General features: G+C 48.8%; 1 protein-coding gene across 2 annotated transcripts in view; it reads right to left on the bottom strand.

The window, feature by feature from the left end:
• Nucleotides 1-21,210, bottom strand: part of Mindy4 (MINDY lysine 48 deubiquitinase 4) — a 110,142-nt gene that overhangs the window by 41,917 nt on the left and 47,015 nt on the right. For both annotated transcript variants that reach the window (XM_057786166.1, XM_057786157.1), the window contains exons 6-9: nucleotides 14,621-14,676; nucleotides 9,750-9,856; nucleotides 7,142-7,258; nucleotides 5,982-6,070 (exon numbers count right to left, since the gene is read on the bottom strand). In XM_057786166.1, coding sequence (XP_057642149.1) covers nucleotides 5,982-6,070; nucleotides 7,142-7,258; nucleotides 9,750-9,856; nucleotides 14,621-14,676 — 369 coding nt within the window. The remainder of the gene's footprint in view (nucleotides 1-5,981; nucleotides 6,071-7,141; nucleotides 7,259-9,749; nucleotides 9,857-14,620; nucleotides 14,677-21,210) is intronic.

A 21,210-nucleotide genomic window follows, 5' to 3' on the forward strand; every position in this document is an offset into this window, starting at 1 on the left:
CCCTCTTCAGTCTTGCTGTTCTTTCATTTTGGTTACCCCAGAGTTGTTGGGGCTTTCTATGTCATTCACACACACACACACACACACACACACACACATCCCAAAGGTGACAACAAAAAGATGGGTGAGTCACCGGTGGCTGCCTACATAGCCAGGACTTGACCCTCACCAGTAACTGGGTGATAGCTTCACTGGCGATCCCTTGGTGACAGAGAAGGCCCTACATTACCTAGACAAACTTATCACATTCCCACCAGAAATCTGGCCCCCAGCCAGGCTCTTACAACAGAAGTTTCTTCAAGAGCCTAATTCCTCCAGAAGTGCAGGCTGAAGTGCCGAGGAAGGGCTGGGTGAGAAGCCTGTGTTGGCCCAAGTATCTCAGAGAAAACAGGTGCTTCTACCCTAATTATCTCAAGACAATTGCACCTGTCCCCAAAGATGCACCCACATGAGCTAAGCCTATAGAAAGTTCTGGATAAAGCAGGAGAGTGTGTCCAGGCCACGGTTCCTTCATTTCTGCCCCTCTGAGGGAGGGCAGAGGGCTGGCTGGCTGAGGGCCACAAGGACCTTGTATCTGGAGAGCCAAGGCAAGTGTTCCTGCTGTGGACTTCAGAAAGGAAGTATGGTAAGGGGGCAGGATCCCAGATCCTCTCTCTGCGTTCCTGCCAGCCTCTAAAGGCCTTTCCAGCCCCAAGGCTCTCCTGGGGCCTGTGCAGGGGATGAGCCAAGCTGCATAGCTCCTGTCCAGTGGAAAAACACCACATCCTGCTGCCTGGCTTTGCCGGGCGAACTGAGGCGAGGCAGTTGCCAGCCTGATGGACTGAGCCGTAATGAGGCCAGACAGCCACACAGAAAACACATGGCCTCGCCAAGCTCCATTTATTTCTGCCTGGCTTCTCTGAAGGGGCCACCCACCCTTGGCTATGCTCTCCTGGAGCCTTGTCCCTTTTTCAGGATCCTCTAGACCTAGTGTCCAAGAACCCAACCCAGGAGCTGCCCATGTGGGAGATCTTCGGGCTGACAGAGCTCCCTGAGAAGTACCACAGTCCTAGGTTCAAAAGAGCAGCTGTCCTCCCCACCCCAACCCTGCTCTTATGAAGCTGGGCAGTTTCTAAAAACACGGAATTTCAGCATGAAGAGGGAGCACTCCGGCCTCAAAGCCACCGAGCATACACAGCCCAGGAAGGAACATGGATGACTCTGTCCACCAGTACCAGGCACATAAGTCACTCAAGCTGGAGATCTAAAACAGACATAATTGTAAATCCCACCCCCCCCAACACACACATACACAAACTGACTGCAGAGCAGTTCTCTGTGGTCTTCTACACTAGTTTTACTAAACTGGGGCCGAGGATGCTCTGCTGAGAAGCCCTTTGTGCATAGAGAACCTAAAGAGTACCAGAGCACCCATCAGCCATTTCCAACTCCAACAGCCTCATCTCTTCCTGCCACCTCTGGTCCCCACTGCTTCTAGTGTGCAGGAGCATGCTGTGACAGGCAAGATGTCACAGGCCAGTCTTGGCTCAGCAATGGCGCCAACTTTGACCCTGAGCTAGCAGCTCTCCATCTATGGGTCTCAGTTCCCCCATCTGTACTGTGATGGGCTGAGTTCATTGGGCCTATTCACTTACATGGTCCTGGAAGGGTTTTGCTGTTGTTGTTTGTTTGTTTTTTAAGGTTCTGTTTGCATTTTCTCAAGGAGTGCAACTTAAGGGTGTTTACTAACCCAGAGATGTGAGCCCTCCTCCACGGTAACCCAAGTCCTTTGCTCTCTGTCACCCCACCCCCAGCATTCTGCCTCCTTCCTCCCTTGGGACACACACACCCACTGAACAAGCATAGCCTTCAACCTGCAGAACACTAGCAAGGAAGAGGCACAAACTACAAATGGCACTCCTCCACCTCCTCCTGGCCCACAAGAGTCCCCTGCTCTGTCCTTCTATGAGTATTAGACTAATCCCTGTGGTCCCAGTGGTTCTCCTCCCCATCCCTAGCGGTCCGCCTAAAGCAGTGGGACCACGCCCCTGGTAAGAGACTGGGGAGTGCATCAGAGCCCTTACCTAGAGCCCTCTGTCAATCAAGAGTCCATGCTGGTCAGCTGTGAGGGCCTTAGGGACTTTCACAGATCACCCCTCCACCATTTCTCTGTAAGTTTCCTTGGACTTCAGAGAGCTGATCCAAGGGTTCCTGCTTCCCTCTCACTGAGTAGGAAGGAACACTGTGTGCTCTTAGCCTGAGGACCACAGGGATGGGATATGGGATGCAGAGGGATAATGAGCAGCATCCAGAGCTACAAGGCCCAAAAAAAATCAGCTTCATCATCTTCCAAAGGCAGACCCCAAAGACACAATAGCATATACTCACACAATACAAACTACACACAACAAAACCTACTCACACAACACAACCCTCACAGAACCCACAAATACAACATTACCCAACCCAACACAGAATATAACCCACTGACGTAACACAACCCACACACAACACAACCTCCTACAAACATGAACCATTCAAATAACATACCCAAATACCCTCCAACACAACACATTTCCACATATAACACAGCCCTCATACAACCTAGTCTTCATACCATATAGCCCACATACAATACAACCTTCAAACAACCCACAACACAGCCTCAAAGCACAACTCAATATAATTCACGCACTACAAACTTCATGTAACATAACTCATACACAAGATAAACCTAACAACCAATGCAATCTCACATACAACACATCTCCCAAACCGAGCACAATTGTCCCATAAAACAAAATTCGTACACATACGATACAATCCCACATACGATGCAACTTTTCTACATTACATAACTCCCATAAAAATATGATCTCCACACAGCACAACCCCCTCAATGAAAGACAACCCATACATAATACAACTATCACACACACACAACACAACTTCCCTCACAAAATATAACTCACACGCAATAATTCAAACACATAGCACAGTCCCACATACAACCTTCCCCCACACAATCCCCCAAACAACACAAGCCCCCAACACTACAGCTCCCACATGGAGCACAGTCCCAACAGCCACTTCCCTACTCCCTCCAGGTGTGCCCCTCCCCCAGTCCCAGCACCTAGCATGACCCAGGGCCCAAATACAAATACTGCAGGTGGGGTCTCTGGGTTTTTGTCCAGGTGAGCCCACTTTCTTTCCCAGGTCCCGGCACACAGGAGCTCTAAGCCAAGGCCACACTCCTTCCTGCTCCTCTCCCTAGCAGAGCCCTGGAAAGCCGCCCATGCAGCAGTGCACAGATTAGGCCTATGTGGTGATATTTTGTTTGTACTTTAATAAATAAAGTTTGCACGTTGAGCTTTACTAGAAATATACCAAATGCACTTTCTAGTGAACCTATAGTAGTTTTGGCTTTCACTCACAATATGCTTAAATTCCTTTTATTGGACATTCTAGTAATACATGTTGGGGCTTAAAAGTATTTGTCAATACTGTCTTCTGAAATGGCATTTTTGACATGCAGTTTCTAAGGATGTTGATGAACATTTTTGAAAAATTTTCTATGAGAAATAAAGAAAGGAAGGAGGGAGGGAGGGGGGAGGGAGGGAGGGAGGGAGGGAGGGAGGGAGGAAAAAAGGAAGGAAGGAAGGAAGGAAGGAAGGAAGAAAAAAAAGAAAGAAAGAAAGAAAGAAAGAAAGAAAGAAAGAAAGAAAGAAAGCTAGCTTGCCTGAAGATCAGAGTGAGAAGCTAGCCACACTAATTAGCCATAGAGGCCAGGCAATGGTGGCACAAAACTTCAATCCTAGCACTCAGGAGGCAGAAGCAGAACTCTGTGAGTTCAAGGCCACCCTGGAGTACACAAAATTAAATCAAATCTAAAAGAGAAACAGAGCCAAGCAGTAGTGGCTCACACCTTTAATCCCAGCACTAGGGAGGTGGAGACAGGAAGTGATATGGCTGGGCGGAGAGAGAAATATAAGGGGGAGGAGACAGGAACCCAGGATTCAGTCTGCAGTTTCATAAAGATGGCATTCAGTTTGAGGATTTGTAGAGACAGGATACCCCATTCGGTCTGAGGATTTCATAGACTTCTCTGATCTTTCAGCATTATTATTATTATTCAGCATTTATCCTCATATCCGGCTCTGGGTTTTGTTATTAAGACCAATAGAGTCTTGCTACAGGTCTAGGCAGTGCTTGACAGGGGCTAAACAAGTGAGGCCAGTGAGAAAGAGCCTCATCTTCCACCACTTGGTAGGGTTTTCTCTGGACTCAGCAGCACCTTAGGCTCCAACCTGAGGGGCCTCCAGCCTTCGCAGCTTTGGCTCCCTTCCCCTGTGGGCTGTGAGAAACTACAAGAGCTTCCATCCTGGGCAGCATCCCACTTCCGGGACACAGCATCCCGACTACTGGGAAACCATCTGTGTATGACTCCTCAGAAGTCCAAAGCAAGGGATCTAGAAAGACTCTGAAAGAGTTTGGGCTGACAAGCATCATGAGACAGCACTCACACGGGCCAAAGTCAAGACTTACTCAAAGTTGCCTAAACTTCTAAGAGCTCATAGGCCTGTCTGGTTGCCTGGCCCTACCCCATCCCTGGCCACCTCAGGCAACCTCTGTTCTTCTCCCTGCCCTAGGGTCTTTCCACATCTTGTTCTCTTTACTGGAATACCATTCTGCCTCCCCTCCCTGTTTGCCTGAACAACTCATTCACTGTTCATCCACTCATTCAACAAAAATCCTAAGGGCTTGCCCTGTGGTCCAGGCACTGTGCTGGATTCCAGGAACCAGCCTGTGGACCAGACAGCTCAGGGAAGTAAGTCCCTGTTCTCATGGGGCTTGCGTTCTTCAGAAGGAGGCAGACATGGACACCTAACTGCACCAGAGAACAAGTGTACAGTGAGTGATGGTGTAACTAGAAGCAAGGCATGGGTTAACCTCCCCCCCACCCCGGAGGTCAAGGAAGGCCGTCCTTAAGGGTGGTGAGAGGAGCCAGCAGACAAGCTGCTCGGGCACACAGGGAAAGAATCGGAGGGCCATACTGAGTGGCAGGAAAATGTAAAGGAACTAAAGTATGATATGCGTGTGTGATGGAGAGAGAGTAAGGAGCTTCCTTCCTTCGGGAGACAGCAGTAAGATCCAAACGGACCTGCAGGGAGCCTGCTCTCCCACCTCTGGCAGCATGCATGGCCTATCATCACCTGTCGATTTGTCTGGCTCTCCTGTTCAACTCTAGCAGCAATGAGGGGAAGGGCACCATTATCGCAACCCTATGATTTCTGGACCAAGCTAAGAAGGAAAATAGGCAAGGGCCCTGCTGAGGGTGGCAAGGGTCCCAAACTCAGCAGATATTGTCACATCAGGAGTGTAAAGTGCTTCTGGACAGCAGAGACAGTGCTGGCCTCATGAGAAATCAATAGCAAATCTCAAACCTCTTGGTTGGCACTGCTGATGGGAGGAGGGAGAGAAAGCACTGTCTTCCCTCACTGCACAGAGGTGTTCTAGAAGTGTTGACGACATGAAGATGAATGAGCAGGGATGCCTAGGTGCAAATACCTTGTGTGTGAAATGGAAAATACACAGCCACAAAGGGGAGAAAGTCATGCACAGTGGAGTTAGCTGGAATGTGCAGTTCTGGCTGTTGACAGAGAAGAGATAAGTGGGGGGGGGGGGCGTGGAGCCTTGGACCTAGTCAGAGGTCATGAGATGCTTATGGGTGAGAAAGGGGTCTGAGGAGGCAGGTAAAGTTGCCAAGCCATTTTCAGTTACTTGCCGTGTGAAGCAAAACACGACTCACCAACCTTGCCTGCTCCTAGAAGCAAAAGTACCATGCCCATTCAACCAGACCAGCAGGAGCCCTGTAGCTAGCTGTGTTCACCTGTCTTGACCTCCAGGAAATGGGAACGATCAGGGAACACCCACGCTTCCTTGCTTATTTATTCTGGACACTCAAAAGAAGCCTTGGGAAGGGAAGATGAGCACCGACTTACAGATTACAGTTGGTTCTGCTGTCTCCTTCAAACAGGAGTTTCTGTAGCACACAGCCTTGAACAGCCGCCAGAACCCCACAGGGACCACCCTGCAGAAAAAGACATATGTCGCTACCAGTGAAGATGACCCCAAGAGCCGGGCACTGGTGGCACAGCCTTTAATCCCAGCACTTGGGAGGCAGAGGCAGGCAGATCTTTGTTAGTTTTAGGCTAGCTTGGTCTACAAGAGCTAGTTCCAGGGCAGGCTCCAAAGTTACAGAGAAACAACGTCTCAACAAAACAAAAAAAAAAAAAAAAAGGAAAAGAAAAAGAAGAAAATGGCCCCATTCCACCCACCAGCCTCTAGCCCCAGTCACAGGGGATCTTCAGCAAAATGAGCCGCCTATGTGTAGACTCCTAGGCCTCACCCTGATGCAAAGAAGAGGTCATTTTTTTTTTTCATCCTTCCTTATGGGATGAAAGAGACTATCTACAAAGAGGGTGTGGCATTGGGGACACCACAGTGGGTTTTCATCCATTCAGGCAGCTCCTGCATCCAAGGATTGTCAAAACCATAGGTCAGGGTACCCTTGAAGTTGTGGTGAAAGAGAAGCTGAGCTTCGCCACACCACAGGAGGCAGAAGCTGGTAGTCTCAGGGCCCTTCCTCAGGCAGCAGAGGCAGGGGAGGCTCGGGGCTGAGAAATGCACCTGATGGAGCTCTCCTGCAGTCCTTAGCCTCAGAGTGGGGCATCGTCAGGCCTTTCTTGAGACTATCCTGCTTAATATGTCCAGGGGTAGTACAAAGCTTCCCCCACTACCTTTGGCTCTGCGACAACCGCTGCACGCTCCTCCTCCATCTGTTCTGCACACATGAAGCCTTGGCATTTCCTGAGCATGCCCCATACTCTCGCTCTTACCTCCATGTTCTGAAAGCGACCCTCTCCAGCTCTACCTGTGAAATCCCCCAGCCCCTCCCAAGGTTCGGCCTATGAAGGCTCGCGAAGCAAAGATCACAGTGGCCCTTCTCATTCTAGCAACTTAACTGCCTGCCCCAAAGAACAACCAGGTAATTGCAGGGTCATCCCACTGATGCTCTCAGAGGTCACCGTGTGAATGGTGTTCCCACTTTGTGTGGGACACCCCAGAAGAAGAGCCCCTGGGGACCCCAAGAGCAACCTGCCTTGTTCTGCACAATGCCGTATTTTAATGAGGCCGTGTCACTGAAGGAAAAGTTCTGAAGTTTCCACTCTTCACTGAAGCAGCAAAAGGTAGAGCCGAACAGAAGGGTCTTCATCTCCTGGGAGGGAAAAGCGTATCACTGGATGTTTGTAAAATAAACAATAACAAGGCTTGCAGCACAGGCCCTGCAGGAGTTGGTTGTGGGTTCTAGAAAGTGCATTTTCTCGCAGTGGTCTCTATTTTGCAAGCCCATTCTTCTCATATTTGAGGAAGATAAACCTGACCTTAAGGGCCTCCTTACCTCGGGAACATCTGTAAACCACACCAGCCCATGCTAACATGGGCCAAGATTTTCTTTACACAGACCTTGAAATACAAAACTTTGGCTTCACCAAGGATCCTGGGGGGCCTCATATTCCCCCCTTGGAAAGACTGTAAGTTTTCCAGCCTGACCTCACATTAAAATGATCTTGGGGCACTAAAAATAATCCTGATGCGTAGGCCATGGGCCAGGTCAACTCAATCCACATTCCTGAGGACGAGAGCCCAGCATCCATAGGTTTGTTTGGTTTTTTTAGTGTGCTAAGAATGAAAGTCATGACTTCCTGTCTTAGGCCTATTATCAGATTTTAAACTAACCCAAGTGATTCCACTTTGTAGCAAGGTTTCACAGTCACGATTCTGGCACAAAGTTGGCAAACTATAGTCCGTAAACTAAATCTGGCACCTACTTGGTTTTGTAAATAAAGTTTTATTAACAACAATGGGCATTGTTTACACTGTCTATGGCTGCTTCTACATCACAGCAGCAGGTATGAGTATTCCAACAGAGACCAGAGCCCTGAGCAAAGTCAAAAGCATGTTCTCTAGCTTTCTGTAGAGAATGAATTCCCTCTAGGACGCCACCTTTAAGTGATCTCCCTCTAAATCTTATGGAAATCTCTACTACCCAGAGGGCTTCCTACCTCCTCCCAAGGCCATGTCTCCATTCTTCCAGATTTCCAGCATCTCTAGACCTCAGAGGACAGTCAGTTTGTGGTCCATCTTCTAGTAACCCATGCACCTCTGTCTGCTTTGCAATACCAATGCTTCATGCTGATGGGCCCTACCCTCTGCTACCCCACAGGACAGTCAGTCACAGTTTTACAACCAGGGGTGGGGTACTCTGAAGCCTCGAGAAGGCTCTAGGACCAGCAGGCTGGTCTCTGGCCCCTCTATGGAGCCTGCTCTCAAGGTCAGGTTCCTCCTGTGGACCTGGATCACTGTCCACTAAGATCAATTCTTTCATCTCTTCCTTTTAGAACAAGGAACTCCATGACATAGACATGTGTCTACTTGTCATCACCAAATGTGGCCGACAGCACACTGGATAAATGAATTCATCCAAGCTCAGGGCTTGGTTCCCCTTCTGTGCCGAGTGAAACCATGAGTGTGCTTGGAATGCTCTTCCAACTGCCTAAAAACTACAAACTTGGGTCTTCTGGGTGGATCCTGTTACCATTCTCTTGGTCAAAGACTGACAGTTCCAGGACACCACCATGTGTTTAACAGCCCAGAAGCCTGAGCATGTCCTTTCCCGTCTGTGAAACTCATTCTCTCAGATTGGTTTGGAACAGCCCTTACTGGGCAGTCTCTGGGGGCGTCTAAGGGCTCAGCACCAAGTGGATGTACTTGTACAGAGGTCCATGGTCCTGTGGCTATAGATGATTAGAGAGCACGGTACCCGGCTTCAGGGCCCCTTCCATGTGTCTAGTCCTCTGTAACTTCAAAAGCTGGAAGGAGAACAGAGAGGAACAGAAAGGAAGGGGAAACAAAACCTCTAGAAAAAATCTTTTACATCAGGATCTATATGCTGAGAACACACAGTTAAGTGGGACAAGAAAGAAGTTGGCTGTATCTCTAGACGCTTCTAGGTTTCCCTATGGATCCTGGCTGAAAGGCTGGTGTGGAACAACAAGAACAACCCTTCATCCTGTAGGAGCCTCTAGCCAAAGGAGGGGTGAGCCACCCTGGCAATTAAGGATGCTGAGGAGCACAGGAACCTCTGCCAAGAAGGCCATAAGGCAAGGAACCTGCGTCCTGCTGTCGTGGGTCCACCTAAAAAGCCACAGGTTCAAACCTGGATATGCTGACAAACTGCCAGCCCTTCCTGTCCTTCCAGCTCTGCAGCTGCCCAGAGTCTAGTGCATAAAGTCAACGTAGGCCCAGAGTCAGTCTCACAGGATAGCTACTCCTCTAATGTCCCACTGCAGCAGAAGAGGCAGCTCTGGGCCGTAGAAGAGCAGGGTCTTGCAGCATCCAGAAGAAGACAGTTTTCCCATAGTCCTTCCACAGTCCTGGAACTGTCACTCTTTGGCTAAGTGGATGGCAACAGGGTCCACCCAGAAGACCCAAGTCTGTCTCATGGAGGCAGGAGAGCAGCTAGGACTAAAACATTCTTCCTGAGCCTCGGTTCAGGTTTCTTAATATATCACATCCCAGTTCCCACTTCAACAGTGTCCAAGAGATTATAATGAAAAAGGACCACTGAGCCAAAAACATCAAAGTTGTGAAGTTTGTGTCCAGTTATATTTAATGAGGACTCCTTACACCTCTGCACAGACACCTACCTTTGCCAATGAGAGATCAATTGGCTTTGATACAGTTTGCAGCTTGAGCATTGATGGAGGTGGGGTCAGGACAATGTCTTCCTTTATGAGTTCATCCTCAACATCCTCTGGAAGAAAACATGGCCATGGTGTGGGTCAAGGGGAAATGGAACAGGAAATCACTTACACAGCCGCCACACTGAGAACTTCGGGACAACTTGAGAATATCTCAACCTGAACAACAGCCTCCACATCGGGCCCCAGGCCTCCCCCACCAGGAAAGAAAGCAAAGAAGGGACCTCCTCTTGGTCACCGCTCCCTCACTGTGCCACAAGTGAGAGTGAATTCAGGGCCTTAGACTCTACAGCCAGTGAGCCGGGCCCAGCCAGACCCTGACACACTCTTTACAAAAAGTCAGCAGGAGACACAAGTCTGTCACCCAAGGACACATGAGAAGAGGCTGGCATTAAAGGAGTCATATTTCTGCAAAAATAATAGTACCATTCTTACAATCCTCAGTGCTATTCATTGGACATTTGAGTTATGCCACCCAACCCCAACTTGGCCTTTTGAGAGCCTAATTCCTCATGCCCCTACTTACAGCAAGGACATAAGGCATAGGCAGTGCTGTGGCTGTCCCAAGTGGGACAGGGAAAAAGTGGCGGAGGCAGGACACACACCAGGCTGACTGTAAACCAGTTAGTACATGCCTCCCCTTGTTCTCCAGTCAGAAGGGACCCCTAGGTAAGCATGCTGTCAAGGCTAAGGACATACTCCGCAGAGACACTGCCAGGGTGGGCCTGCCACTGGGGCGGGTGGGCAGAGGGGAATCTCAGGACAACTTCCTGCTTGGATCTGTCTTACTCAGCAGCCTCCTTCCCCATCGGGTTGAACCAGCCACCACACAAGGAAAACTCATTCACTGAAGACAAGGCATGAACATCGGAGTAGGGGCTGGTAAGAGGGGTTTCAGCAGAAGAGAGGGGGGATGAGAGATGGCAAGTAGGGTCAAAATGACAAAAATCCATTCTCTGTATCTATGAAATCTGCAAAGGCAATTTTTTAAGGCTGAACTTTAAGTAAGAAGCTAGATTTAAATGAGGCCTTTCTTAGTTTGAATCTCTGGAAACGTTACCCTGTGACCAAGGCCTTATAAAAATAACCAGAAATAGAAACCAGATGTTTTCAGTAACGTGAATAGATCTTAGAAACATGGCACTGTGTAGAAAAGGGAAGAAATCAGATGAGATAGCAAATAAAGACACACACATTCAAAGCAATGCCCCTGACTCCACAGAACAGATGCAGCTCATGCCTAAGATAGTGAGTGAGGGCTGAAGGGAAGAAGGAGGGCATGGCTGACAGGCAGACATTGTAAAGATACATGGGGAGAGCAGAGACTAGAAACATGTGGCCTATCTCACCGTGGGCACCAGAGGCCCCAGTCTACCAGGCAGAGCAACCGAAGCGACTCTACCAGGCCTGAAGGGCTCCTTGCGATGCCTGGCGTTGGTCTGATTCCTGAGGAATGAGAGGAACAGAGCTTGAGCTCATCTGGAGACCTCTGTCTGGTACACTGGAGGTGGAGGGGGCAACCGCATACTCTGCTCAGCCATGAGCTGAGTCTGGGATGGAGAGTGGGAGCTAGGATGCAGGACTCGGGAGACAAGAGATGGCGGTGGGCAGTGGAGCCGGAAACCTCCCTTGGATTCTGCAGGGAGGACCTGGCCCAGCACAGGGAGTTGGTCAGGACCACACTGCAGGCCTCAGGCCCAGATGTGGCAAGACCGTCATGCAAAGGGAAAACGAAGCACTGAGGAATGACATGCTGGCCAAGACACCAAACTGCCTGCAAATGCCAGTGGTTTGAGAATGCTATTTTTAAGGTCGGCCTATGAATGTGTGGTTGAACAGGAGCTAGAGGTTTGTTTTCCCATTTCATATACTCGTTGGAGAGAAAAAAATGGGGGGGGGGGCATGTGGGTGGAGAGAGAGAAAGAGAGCCACATTTCCCTCCAAGTGGTATCCAAAGAGAGGGAGAGGCATGGTGCTGATGCTGATTCCACAGGAAGACAGCCATCGGGCTCTCTTCTGTATGAACTACTCAGATGTGGCATCTCTACCAGCAAGCTGGTACTTTCTACTAGCCCCAGGATACCAACTGGGAACCCCCATCACTTAACAGTCCTCCAAAATTTGGATTTGATAAGGATCCCCTCCCCCCTCCCCCCTCCCCTAGTGTCCCAAGACAGAACCTCAGTCCTCTCCACCCACTGTGGCTCTAGCCTCTGGATTTTCCCATTTTTCAAACATCTCATGTTTATCCTCCTCTCTCCATTGTCCCAGAAAGAGTGTTCTTGTCTATTTATCCAAAAGCACTTGTTTATTTGCAGAGCTGAGTGCTGAACCCAGGGCCTTGTTTGTGCTGTACATGTGATCTGGTACTGCCTCTGAGCCCAAGCTCTCCCTGCTTTCTTTTCACTTTTTATTATAAGACAGGGTCTCACTAAGCCACCCTAGCTTTGAACTCACTTTGTAATCCAGGTTGGCCTTGAACTCGTGGCAATCCTCTTTCCTTAGACTTCCAAGAAATCTAACTACAGGTCTATATCACTGAGCCTGGTTTTATGGCATCCTCTATCAAACACCCATAGTTAATATACTGGGGACAACATGGAACAGAGAGACCCAGAACTGATGAAGGGACCATTCTGTTCTCCAAGAGATCCCCGCCCAGAGAAAGAGACACAGAGCCCCAAACACAGTGGTGAAATGTGCTGGGGTAGGAATCTGGGCAAAGGTTCAGGAGCAAAGAGCATGACAATGGACTCTGTCACGAGAGGTAGAGGAAGCAGCCCATTAAGGTGGCATGTGAGGTCTTGAAACTCTGAGGGATGACTAGGGACAGAAGAGCCCTATCCCTCTGCTGTGACCTTCTCAAGGGCTCCTCACAAGCCCCTTTCCGGGGGTTCCTACATTGAAATCCATCCTGTGCCAAGTCTACACAGCTCAATGCGTAGCCCTGACTTTCAGCAGCTCCTGGCGCCGAGCAATTCAGTCCAAACCTTAGCACAGCCTTCAGAATCCTCTCTGCCAGCTGCTCCAGCCCCTTCCTGACACTCACTGCCCTGTGGCCCTGCTCCTCTCTCCATAGCCTCTCTCATCCTCATCATTACCTCGACTTGCGAAGATCCTTCCATATCTCCCTTAGGTAAGACCTGGTCCATCCTCCAAAGTCTGGCTTGAATGCCACTCTTTTATGGACCTCCCTGGGCCCAACACAGAACCAGCCTCCCGTATCTCCTGAAGCTCACACGTTTCTATGGGAGGACACCTCTCTCTTCGGGGCCATCCAGTTCTGCCCTTCAAGAGCACAACATGTTCTCCACTCAGCAGCCTGCCTTCAGCAAAGCCTCACCTACGCCTGCAGGGGGCTGCAGATGAAGCTCCTAAACAAGACCAAAGGCAAACAGAAGGGAACACGGACCCTCTCCCAGAACGCACTGCCTCTTTCCTGCACCCCATATTCCTTGTCCCCCAGCCCTCTCTGTGTCTCTCTTCCCTAACTCTGTTCTCATCCTTTACTTCCTTCGCTTTGTCTGAATCCTCCTCTGAGCCAGCAGCAGAGGGTCCCCTCCTTCCAGACAGGACTTCAAATGGCTTCTGGGAACTTCCGAAAGGGGTTCCGACAGCTGGGAACTGAGCTGCTTTGTGTCTGAACACGAGCTGCTTTCATCAGAAAAGCTTCAAGAGCTGCATAACCCCGAGGCTTTGAATGCCAGGGTTTCTCGACTCTCCTTTACTCTGTACAGCCATGGACAGAAAGCTGCCCTTCCTGGGCAGGGCCACATCATCCCCGTCAGGGGTTCCTGGTGACTTCTGAGGCTCTGGGACCTCTGAAGTGTGTCATGCAGCATAAACAAGTCTGCCTCCATGATCAGAGCCCTGGCCTGGACTTTCAGCAAGATGAAAGCTCACGGTCGGCTGCACGCCCAGCCCAGGAACTTCTAAGAACGCACCTCTCCTCCTACAGCTTGGAAAGCAATGTCTGAAAGGGAGAGAGCGGCATCTGTGTGCCAAAAAGCAGGCCAGCAGGTACAGGGGCTGGCTTCCCGGAAGAGGGCAGACTCAAGAGCACTCAAGCTCCCCTTTCACGTCCAACCTTGCCTGTCAGTCCTCCACTCGAGTTTCTGCCAGCCTCCATCTTCAAGGATTACAGACAGAAAGAAATTGCTTCAAAGCTAAAGTGGAAATAAACGCTCTGTTTGGATCTCAGAGTGCAGCAACACAGATGTAGCCACTGTGTGAACCGCACAGGCCTGTGTGCAGAGGCGGAGCCCCTCGCACTTCTCTATGAATGTATTTTATACCTTAATCAGGTTTCTGAACCTTTTAAGTAGACACGCCACCCCAGGCATGGGCATCTCATATCTTGGTCTGGGACTGTCTATCAGAAACATTCTAAATGTTCCCAAAGAGCCCCTCTGCCTGCAGCTGTGTTATGCGGGTTCAGAGACAAGCAACCTACTTTTTGTTTGGCTGGTCTGGTTTGGTTTGGGGAAAAAACTCTATTCTTTGGTGGATTGGTTGGTTGGTTGGTTAGTTTGACTTGGTTTTGGAGACAAGGTCTTGGCATATGGCCCAGGCTGGCCTCCAACTTGGAATTCTCATGTCTTAAGTCTCCTGAGTGCTGGGGTTGCCAGCATGTGTGACTACATCAACCTATTCAACCAATTGCTCTTTTCAGAACTGTTCAGAGGAGAAAGGCAGGCAGTAGATGGAGACACCGAAGGAACAGAGCACCATGGCCCTGAGGGGTGGCCAAGAGTCTCTCACCAAGCTTAGCTGGAGTCCGGCCTCCACCTGGACAGCACAGGGAGGAGCTCACCTACCTAGCCACAGGGCATCTGGCTTATCACCGGCCTTGTCAGACACCAACTGATTTTTCCTGGAAAAAAAAAAAAAGAAAAAAAGAGATAGATAACGTCAGTGTGGGAGAGGAGAATGGCAGAGGAACATAAACAGTCAGATGGCTGTGAGGATACCTGGCCCTGATACTAAGAGGTGCCTTGAGCAGGACACAGGCCAAGAAAGCTTGATGTCACTGTGATACACTGGGGACAAAGGGCAAGACTTATCAATGTGTCTGCCTCATCACTCATGGTTTCAAAGTCATGTTTGTTTGTTTCTTCTCTCCTAGCCTCCTTGTAAAACCATGTGTGACCGTTTAAAAGAGACTCCCGGGATGAACCAATGTATGTAAAGGAGACTGGCCCTGTGGTTCTGATTTGCTATCCGTGTGTGTGTGTGTGTGTGTGTGTGTGTATGCCCCCACGTGTGTGTGTGTATGCCCCCACGTGTGTGTGCACAAGCACAAGTACACCCGTGCTTTCAGAGCCTCCACCCGTGCAGAAGCTCGGCTTAGATTAATTTTCCTCCATCGTGCATCAATCTGAACTAAAGGAAACAGAACACATTGAGAGTAGCACTATTACATCATGCTCCAAAAACTCATTTACTATGTCAAAAATGACAGCTCTTTTGAACATGGCATTGAAATATATTTTCCTCCACTGTCTTTGCAGGCTAAGATATGAATGCAGTAACAATCATGGTCTCGCCATGGTGCCCTCCATTGAACTGGCTTCCTCCTGAGGATGTATGAAGACTGTGAGGACAGACTGTGGAGGACACACAGTTCTCGGACCCCGTGCCTGTGCATTGTGGGACTCTGAGTTTCTCTGTGGCTCCAGAACCCAGAGTTCCCTCATACTCCTTCCTAAGCAGCCGCTCTCCCCATGCCCATCCCATTCAGGAAATTCACTTTATTTAATTCAAACCCAAAGAATCTCTGAGTCCTGTGCCACCATGACTAGACAGGTATTTGTAAGGAACATGGTAGCAGAATGTTCTGGAAAGCTGGGACGAGGGGTCCATGGATGCAGAGCATCCCACTAACACCATGAGGCAAAACTAAGCTGCATTGCCATCGAAAGTCTCTTCCCACAGACTCTGCCCAGCTCATCTGCTCTACAGCAGGGGCCGAGGACCTGGTCACTGTGATGGAAGGGACAGGGTCCAGGAACGTGAGGTCCAGGCACTGGCCTAAGATGGCTTCAATAGTTCTTGAGAAGCATCTCAGGTGGGGACAATAAGGGCATCTCATAAGCACCCCAAGCCCACCAGGGCCTTCTTACACCTACTTGGCTCGGCTTCTTCCCCTCTTGCGGTATCTCAGCAGCCCTAGTGCCATCCTGACACCCAGAGTGGCCCGTCCACAGTCCCCACATCGCCCCATGACGTGTGTGCAGAGGCCAGTCTGATATGGTACTGCACCACCACACAGTTACCTAAAGGTCCCCGCTAACCCTCATGTCAATCACCTACAGCAATTCCATATTTGCCAAAGTAACCACAGCATTAGTGACAAATTCCTCCTGGCTTTGGATTATCCTGGGGAACTAGAGTATGTGCTTTGAAAACCTCAAAGGCTGCCTGTCTCTCAAAAGTGACTTTTGAAGTAGTTATTTCCAAGTCTCAAGAGAGGTTAGGCCCTTTTCTATGGTTTTATATCAAGCATGGTGGCACAGGAATCTAACGCAAGCCATGACTCCAAAGTTAACGGCAGTAGCTATCTCATAACTTCCTTCTGAAACAAGAAGCAGGCCTATTAAAAGCACTCTGCAAGGCTCTACACGACCTGCCACCTTCTGTCCAGAGGCATCTCCTGCTGAGCCATTACACTCTACCTGCCTTACCCTGTGCTGACTATCTCAGGACAAGCCACCGTCCCTTCTCATACACTATGCCCTCTACACTGAATACCCTCTGGGAGATTCATAATGCCCTGAAGCCGCCACCCAAAGCATGCCTTCACTCATTCATGTATTCACCTCCCAGCACAAATGAAGGACTTTCTAGCAAGCCTGTTTTCCAGGCCAAAAAAAAAAAAAGTGCATGATGGTGTGGCAGGCTAGCTCATAAAGGCATCCACATTCTAATTCCCAGAACCTGTAGCCATTACCCTGCAGTGGGAATGGGAATGTAGGATCTGAGATGGAGAATGATCCTGGGTGGGTCTCCGGGTAGAAATGGTGCAGTCATGAGTCAAAGGAGCTGAGATGACGAAAGTTGAAACCGGGTTGACACACTCTGTAGATGGGAGAGCGAGCCACAAGCAAAGGAATGTAGGTGGCCATGAAGGGTAAAAAGGCAGGGCGTGGGCTCTCCCTCAAAGGAACATAGGTGGCCATGAAGGGTAAAAAGGCAGGGTGTGGGCTCTCCCTCAAAGGAACATAGGTGGCCATGGAGGGTAAAAAGGCAGAGGCTCTCCCTCAAAGCCTTCAGAAAGATCTAGCCATGCTGACACTTCGGTGTTAGCCCAGTGAAACTGATTTTGGACTTCAGTCTTTGGAACTAGGAGGCATTAAATTCATGTTGTGTAGTATGGAGTGGGAGGCATAGTTTGACACCACGGAGGGACACAGGACTCAGCACTCTTGTGTCTCCCTGAGTCCTGGATGTCCAGCGCAAGCCAGTGCTCCAGAGAGGAAGCTAAATAATGCAATAACCCTCACAGAAACTGGGCAACTTACACAAGCCCATGCAATTTAGAAGTGCCCACACTGGGACTCAAACCCAGGCCACTGGTTTCAAACACTTCACTTCTTTAATTTGCACATGCTGTCCCTGCCAGTAACTTCTATGGCATCCTAGGAATGGTGGGACAGAGTCTCATGAGAGGGCGGGGACGGTCCACTGCGTGGGGAACAGCAGGGCCTCTCCCCAGTCATGGGACTTCCACCCAGAAGGCTATCCATCAGCTGCAGGAGGAGCTTTGTGCCCATGTCCCATAGATCTCGTCACCAAAGGAGACCTCAAGCGTGCTCACACGTGGAGAATGTGCTATTGTTCCTTTCATGTGTCCCTTTGTGGCATAAGCATAAAAGTATGTTCTTGCCTTTGAGTGAAAACAACTAGAAACAACAAAGACAAAAAGATAAATCAAGGCTTCAATGCTTTCTCCAAGTGCCACCGCGCGGATAACCTAGAGGCGTGTACCAACGACCAATGGCAGATATGCATTTTGTCATACCTAGGCGACCTCCACCCCATTTCTGTTCCTTATCACACCCCACAGAGAGAGCAAAGACCCAGGCCCATGTTCAGGAGTACGCAGGATCAGGACTTAGTCGCCAAGCAATGGAATCCTTGTCTGGGAAGAAAGAGCCACTGAAACTGTTTGCCCAAGGAATCTCATGGAAATCCCCCAAACAGTCCAGGCTGCTGCCAAGACTATAGGTCATTCTCTTCAAATTGGCTAGGGCCCATTGCTGAGGACAACACCTACCCAACTCATTCACATGGAGAAGCTGAGCTGGTGCCTACATAGAACCCCAACCACCACATTCTAGCATCTTTAGTACAGAGAGGTACTCTGCAAGTTACCAAAGCAAAAACATAAACACCAACCCAGCCACAAAACCTTCAATTTATAATGGTGTCCTGCCTGCAAGATATGCTAAGGTAATGGGAGTAACCAACCAATATCTGTGACTTGTGGCCCACTCCACAAGATGGAACCCATACCCAACACTGCTTGGGTGATCAAGAACCAGAGACTAGGTAGCCCAGGGACCTAGAGTAAAATGAAATACTACCGCTCTTTGAGGAGGGTGAGGAGAAGGAAAAGGAGGAAGGAGGAGGAGGAGAAGTAGAAGAAGAAGAAGAAGAAGAAGAAGAAGAAGAAGAAGAAGAAGAAGAAGAAGAAGAAGAAGAAGAAACAATAAAATAACTCAAGAAGAAGAAGAAGAAGAAGAAGAAGAAGAAGAAGAAGAAGAAGAAGAAGAAGAAGAAGAAGAAGAAGAAGAAGAAGAAACAAAATAATTCCCAATGACATTTTACTAGACTCATATGATGGAGGAAGGTCATTGGTTAAAAAATAAAGAAACTGCATGGCCCTCATAGGTTAGAACATAGGTGGGTGGAGTAAACAGAACAGAATGCTGGGAGGAAGAGGAAGTGAGCTCAGACTGGATAGCTCTCCTCTCTGGGGCAGACGCGATGAAGCTCCAACCCAGGGTGGACGTAGGCTAGAATCTTCCCGGTAAGCGCACCTTGGGGTGCTACACAGATTATTAGAAATGGGCTAAATTAATATGTTAGAATTAGCCAAGAAGAGGCCAGATATAATGGGCCAAGCAGTGTTTAAAAGAATACAATTTGTGTGTTGTTATTTCAGGGCATAAGCTAGCCAGGCGACTGGGAGCTGGGGCGGCAGGAACACAGCCCACAGCTCCCACAACAGAATGGCCCCCAACGTGTGGACGACTATATCCACAGAAAGCCTGAGAAAGCTTGGGAAAGAATAGAGTAAAGCATGTTTTCTTGGTAGCAGCAATTTCTTGGGTCTGCTCTGCTTGCTAGAGGCAACAAGCGCTCTCATCTAAGAGAGGCTTCCTGACTCAGCTTTAGCTGGCAAAACCCTGCAGTTCTCTTAAGAGGTCCTGCCACAAAACACTTAAACGGTGTTGATGAAAAGCTGAACGCATGCTTTTCGGTTTTCAGCCGTAGCAGGAAAAAAGCTGCGCCGTTTAAAAATGCTAGCTTTCTGGGCCGTCCTGCCAGGGCAAACTCTGACTCAGGCAGGCAGTCTGAACGAGTGTGGTCTGTGAGCAGAATGCTGCAGCTTGTTTGCTGGCAAGGACCTTGAAACGCCACAGAGTTGTGGTGATAAACATGGCTACTGCCGGTACCTCAGCCATGAAGCTGGAAAGCTAAGGAATGGGCTGATCCAGCCATCAAAGATGCAGCTTTAATCCTACCCATATTGCTCAGTAATTTCAAGGCTCATGTGGTGAGAAAAAGAGAGAGAGATACAGTAAAGAGAGATTCAAAATATACAAAGAACTCAAGAAATTAGACCGTAAAAGGTTAATCAATCCAATTATAAAATGGGGCACTGAGCTGAACAGAGACTTTTCAACAGAAGAAGTTCAAATGGCCAAAAGTCACTTAAGATCATGCTCAACTTCCTTAGCAATCAGGGAAATGCAAATCAAGACAACATTAAGATACCATCTTACACCGGTCAGAATGGCTAAAATCAAAAACACCAATGATAGCCTCTGCTGGAGAGGTTGTGGAGAAAGGGGCACTCTCATCCATTGCTGGTGGGAATGCAAACTTGTGCAACCACTTTGGAAAGCAGTGTGGCGGTTTCTCAGGAAAGTCGGGTTCAACCTACCTCTTGACCCAGCAATACCACTATTGGGAATATACCCAAGAGATGCCCAAACATACAACAAAAGTATATGCTCAACTATGTTCATAGCAGCATTGTTTGTAATTGCCAGAACCTGGAAACAACCTAGATGTCCTTCAATGGAAGAATGGATGAAGAAAGTATGGAATATATACATATTAGAGTACTACTCAGCAGTAAAAAACAATGACTTCTTGAATTTTGCATACAAATGGACGGAAATAGAAAACACTATCCTGAGTGAGGTAAGCCAGACCCAAAAAGAGGAACATGGGATGTACTCACTCATATTTGGTTTCTAGCCATAAATAAAGGACATTGAGACTATAAATCGTGACTCTAGAGAAGCTAAATAAGAAGGTGAACCCAAAGAAAAACATATAAGCATCCCCCTGAATATTAACCTTCATCAGGCGATGAAAGAAGACAGAGACAGAGACCAACATTGGAGCACTGGACTGAAGTCTCACGATCCAAAGGAGGAGCAGAAGGAGAGTGAGCACGAGCAAGGAACTCAGGACGGCGAGGGGTGCACCCACACACTGAGGCAATGGGGATGTTCTATCGGGAACTCACCAAGGCCAGCTGGCCGGGGACTGAAAAAGCATGGGACAAAACCGGTCTCGCTGAACATAATGGACAATGAGGACTACTGAGAACTGAAGAACAATGGCAATGGGTTCTTGATCCTATTGCATGTAATGGCTTTGTGGGAGCCCAGGTAGTTTGGATGCTCACCTTAATAGACCTGGATGGAGGTGGGTGGTCCTTGGACCTCCCACAGGGCAGAGAAACCTGCTTGCTCTTTGGGCTGAGGAGGAAGGAAGACTTGATTGGGGGAGGGGGAGGGAATGGGAGGTGGTGGCGGGGAAGAGGCAGAAATCTTTAATAATTAAATTAATTAATTAATAAAAAAATCAGCAAGAAAAAAAAAGAGAGAGATTCAAAAACAAAGAAAACCTTTAAATGATTTACGGTGTGTTAAAAATATATGCAGGCTAAAAGTTAAAGTTCTTAAAAGTAAAAAAGGAAGAAAGAGAGTAGTTGGGTGTGGTAGTACACACTTTTAATCCCAACACTTTGGAGGCAGAGGGAGATTGACCTCTGTGACTTCCAGGTGTGGTAGCACACGCCTTTAATCCCAATGCCTGGAAGGCAGAGACAGAAGGATCTCTGAGAGTTCAAGGACAGCCTGGTCTACAGAGTTATTTCAGGACG

This window comes from Chionomys nivalis, chromosome 1 (assembly GCF_950005125.1).
Source record: "Chionomys nivalis chromosome 1, mChiNiv1.1, whole genome shotgun sequence".
Lineage (NCBI taxonomy): Eukaryota > Metazoa > Chordata > Mammalia > Rodentia > Cricetidae > Chionomys > Chionomys nivalis.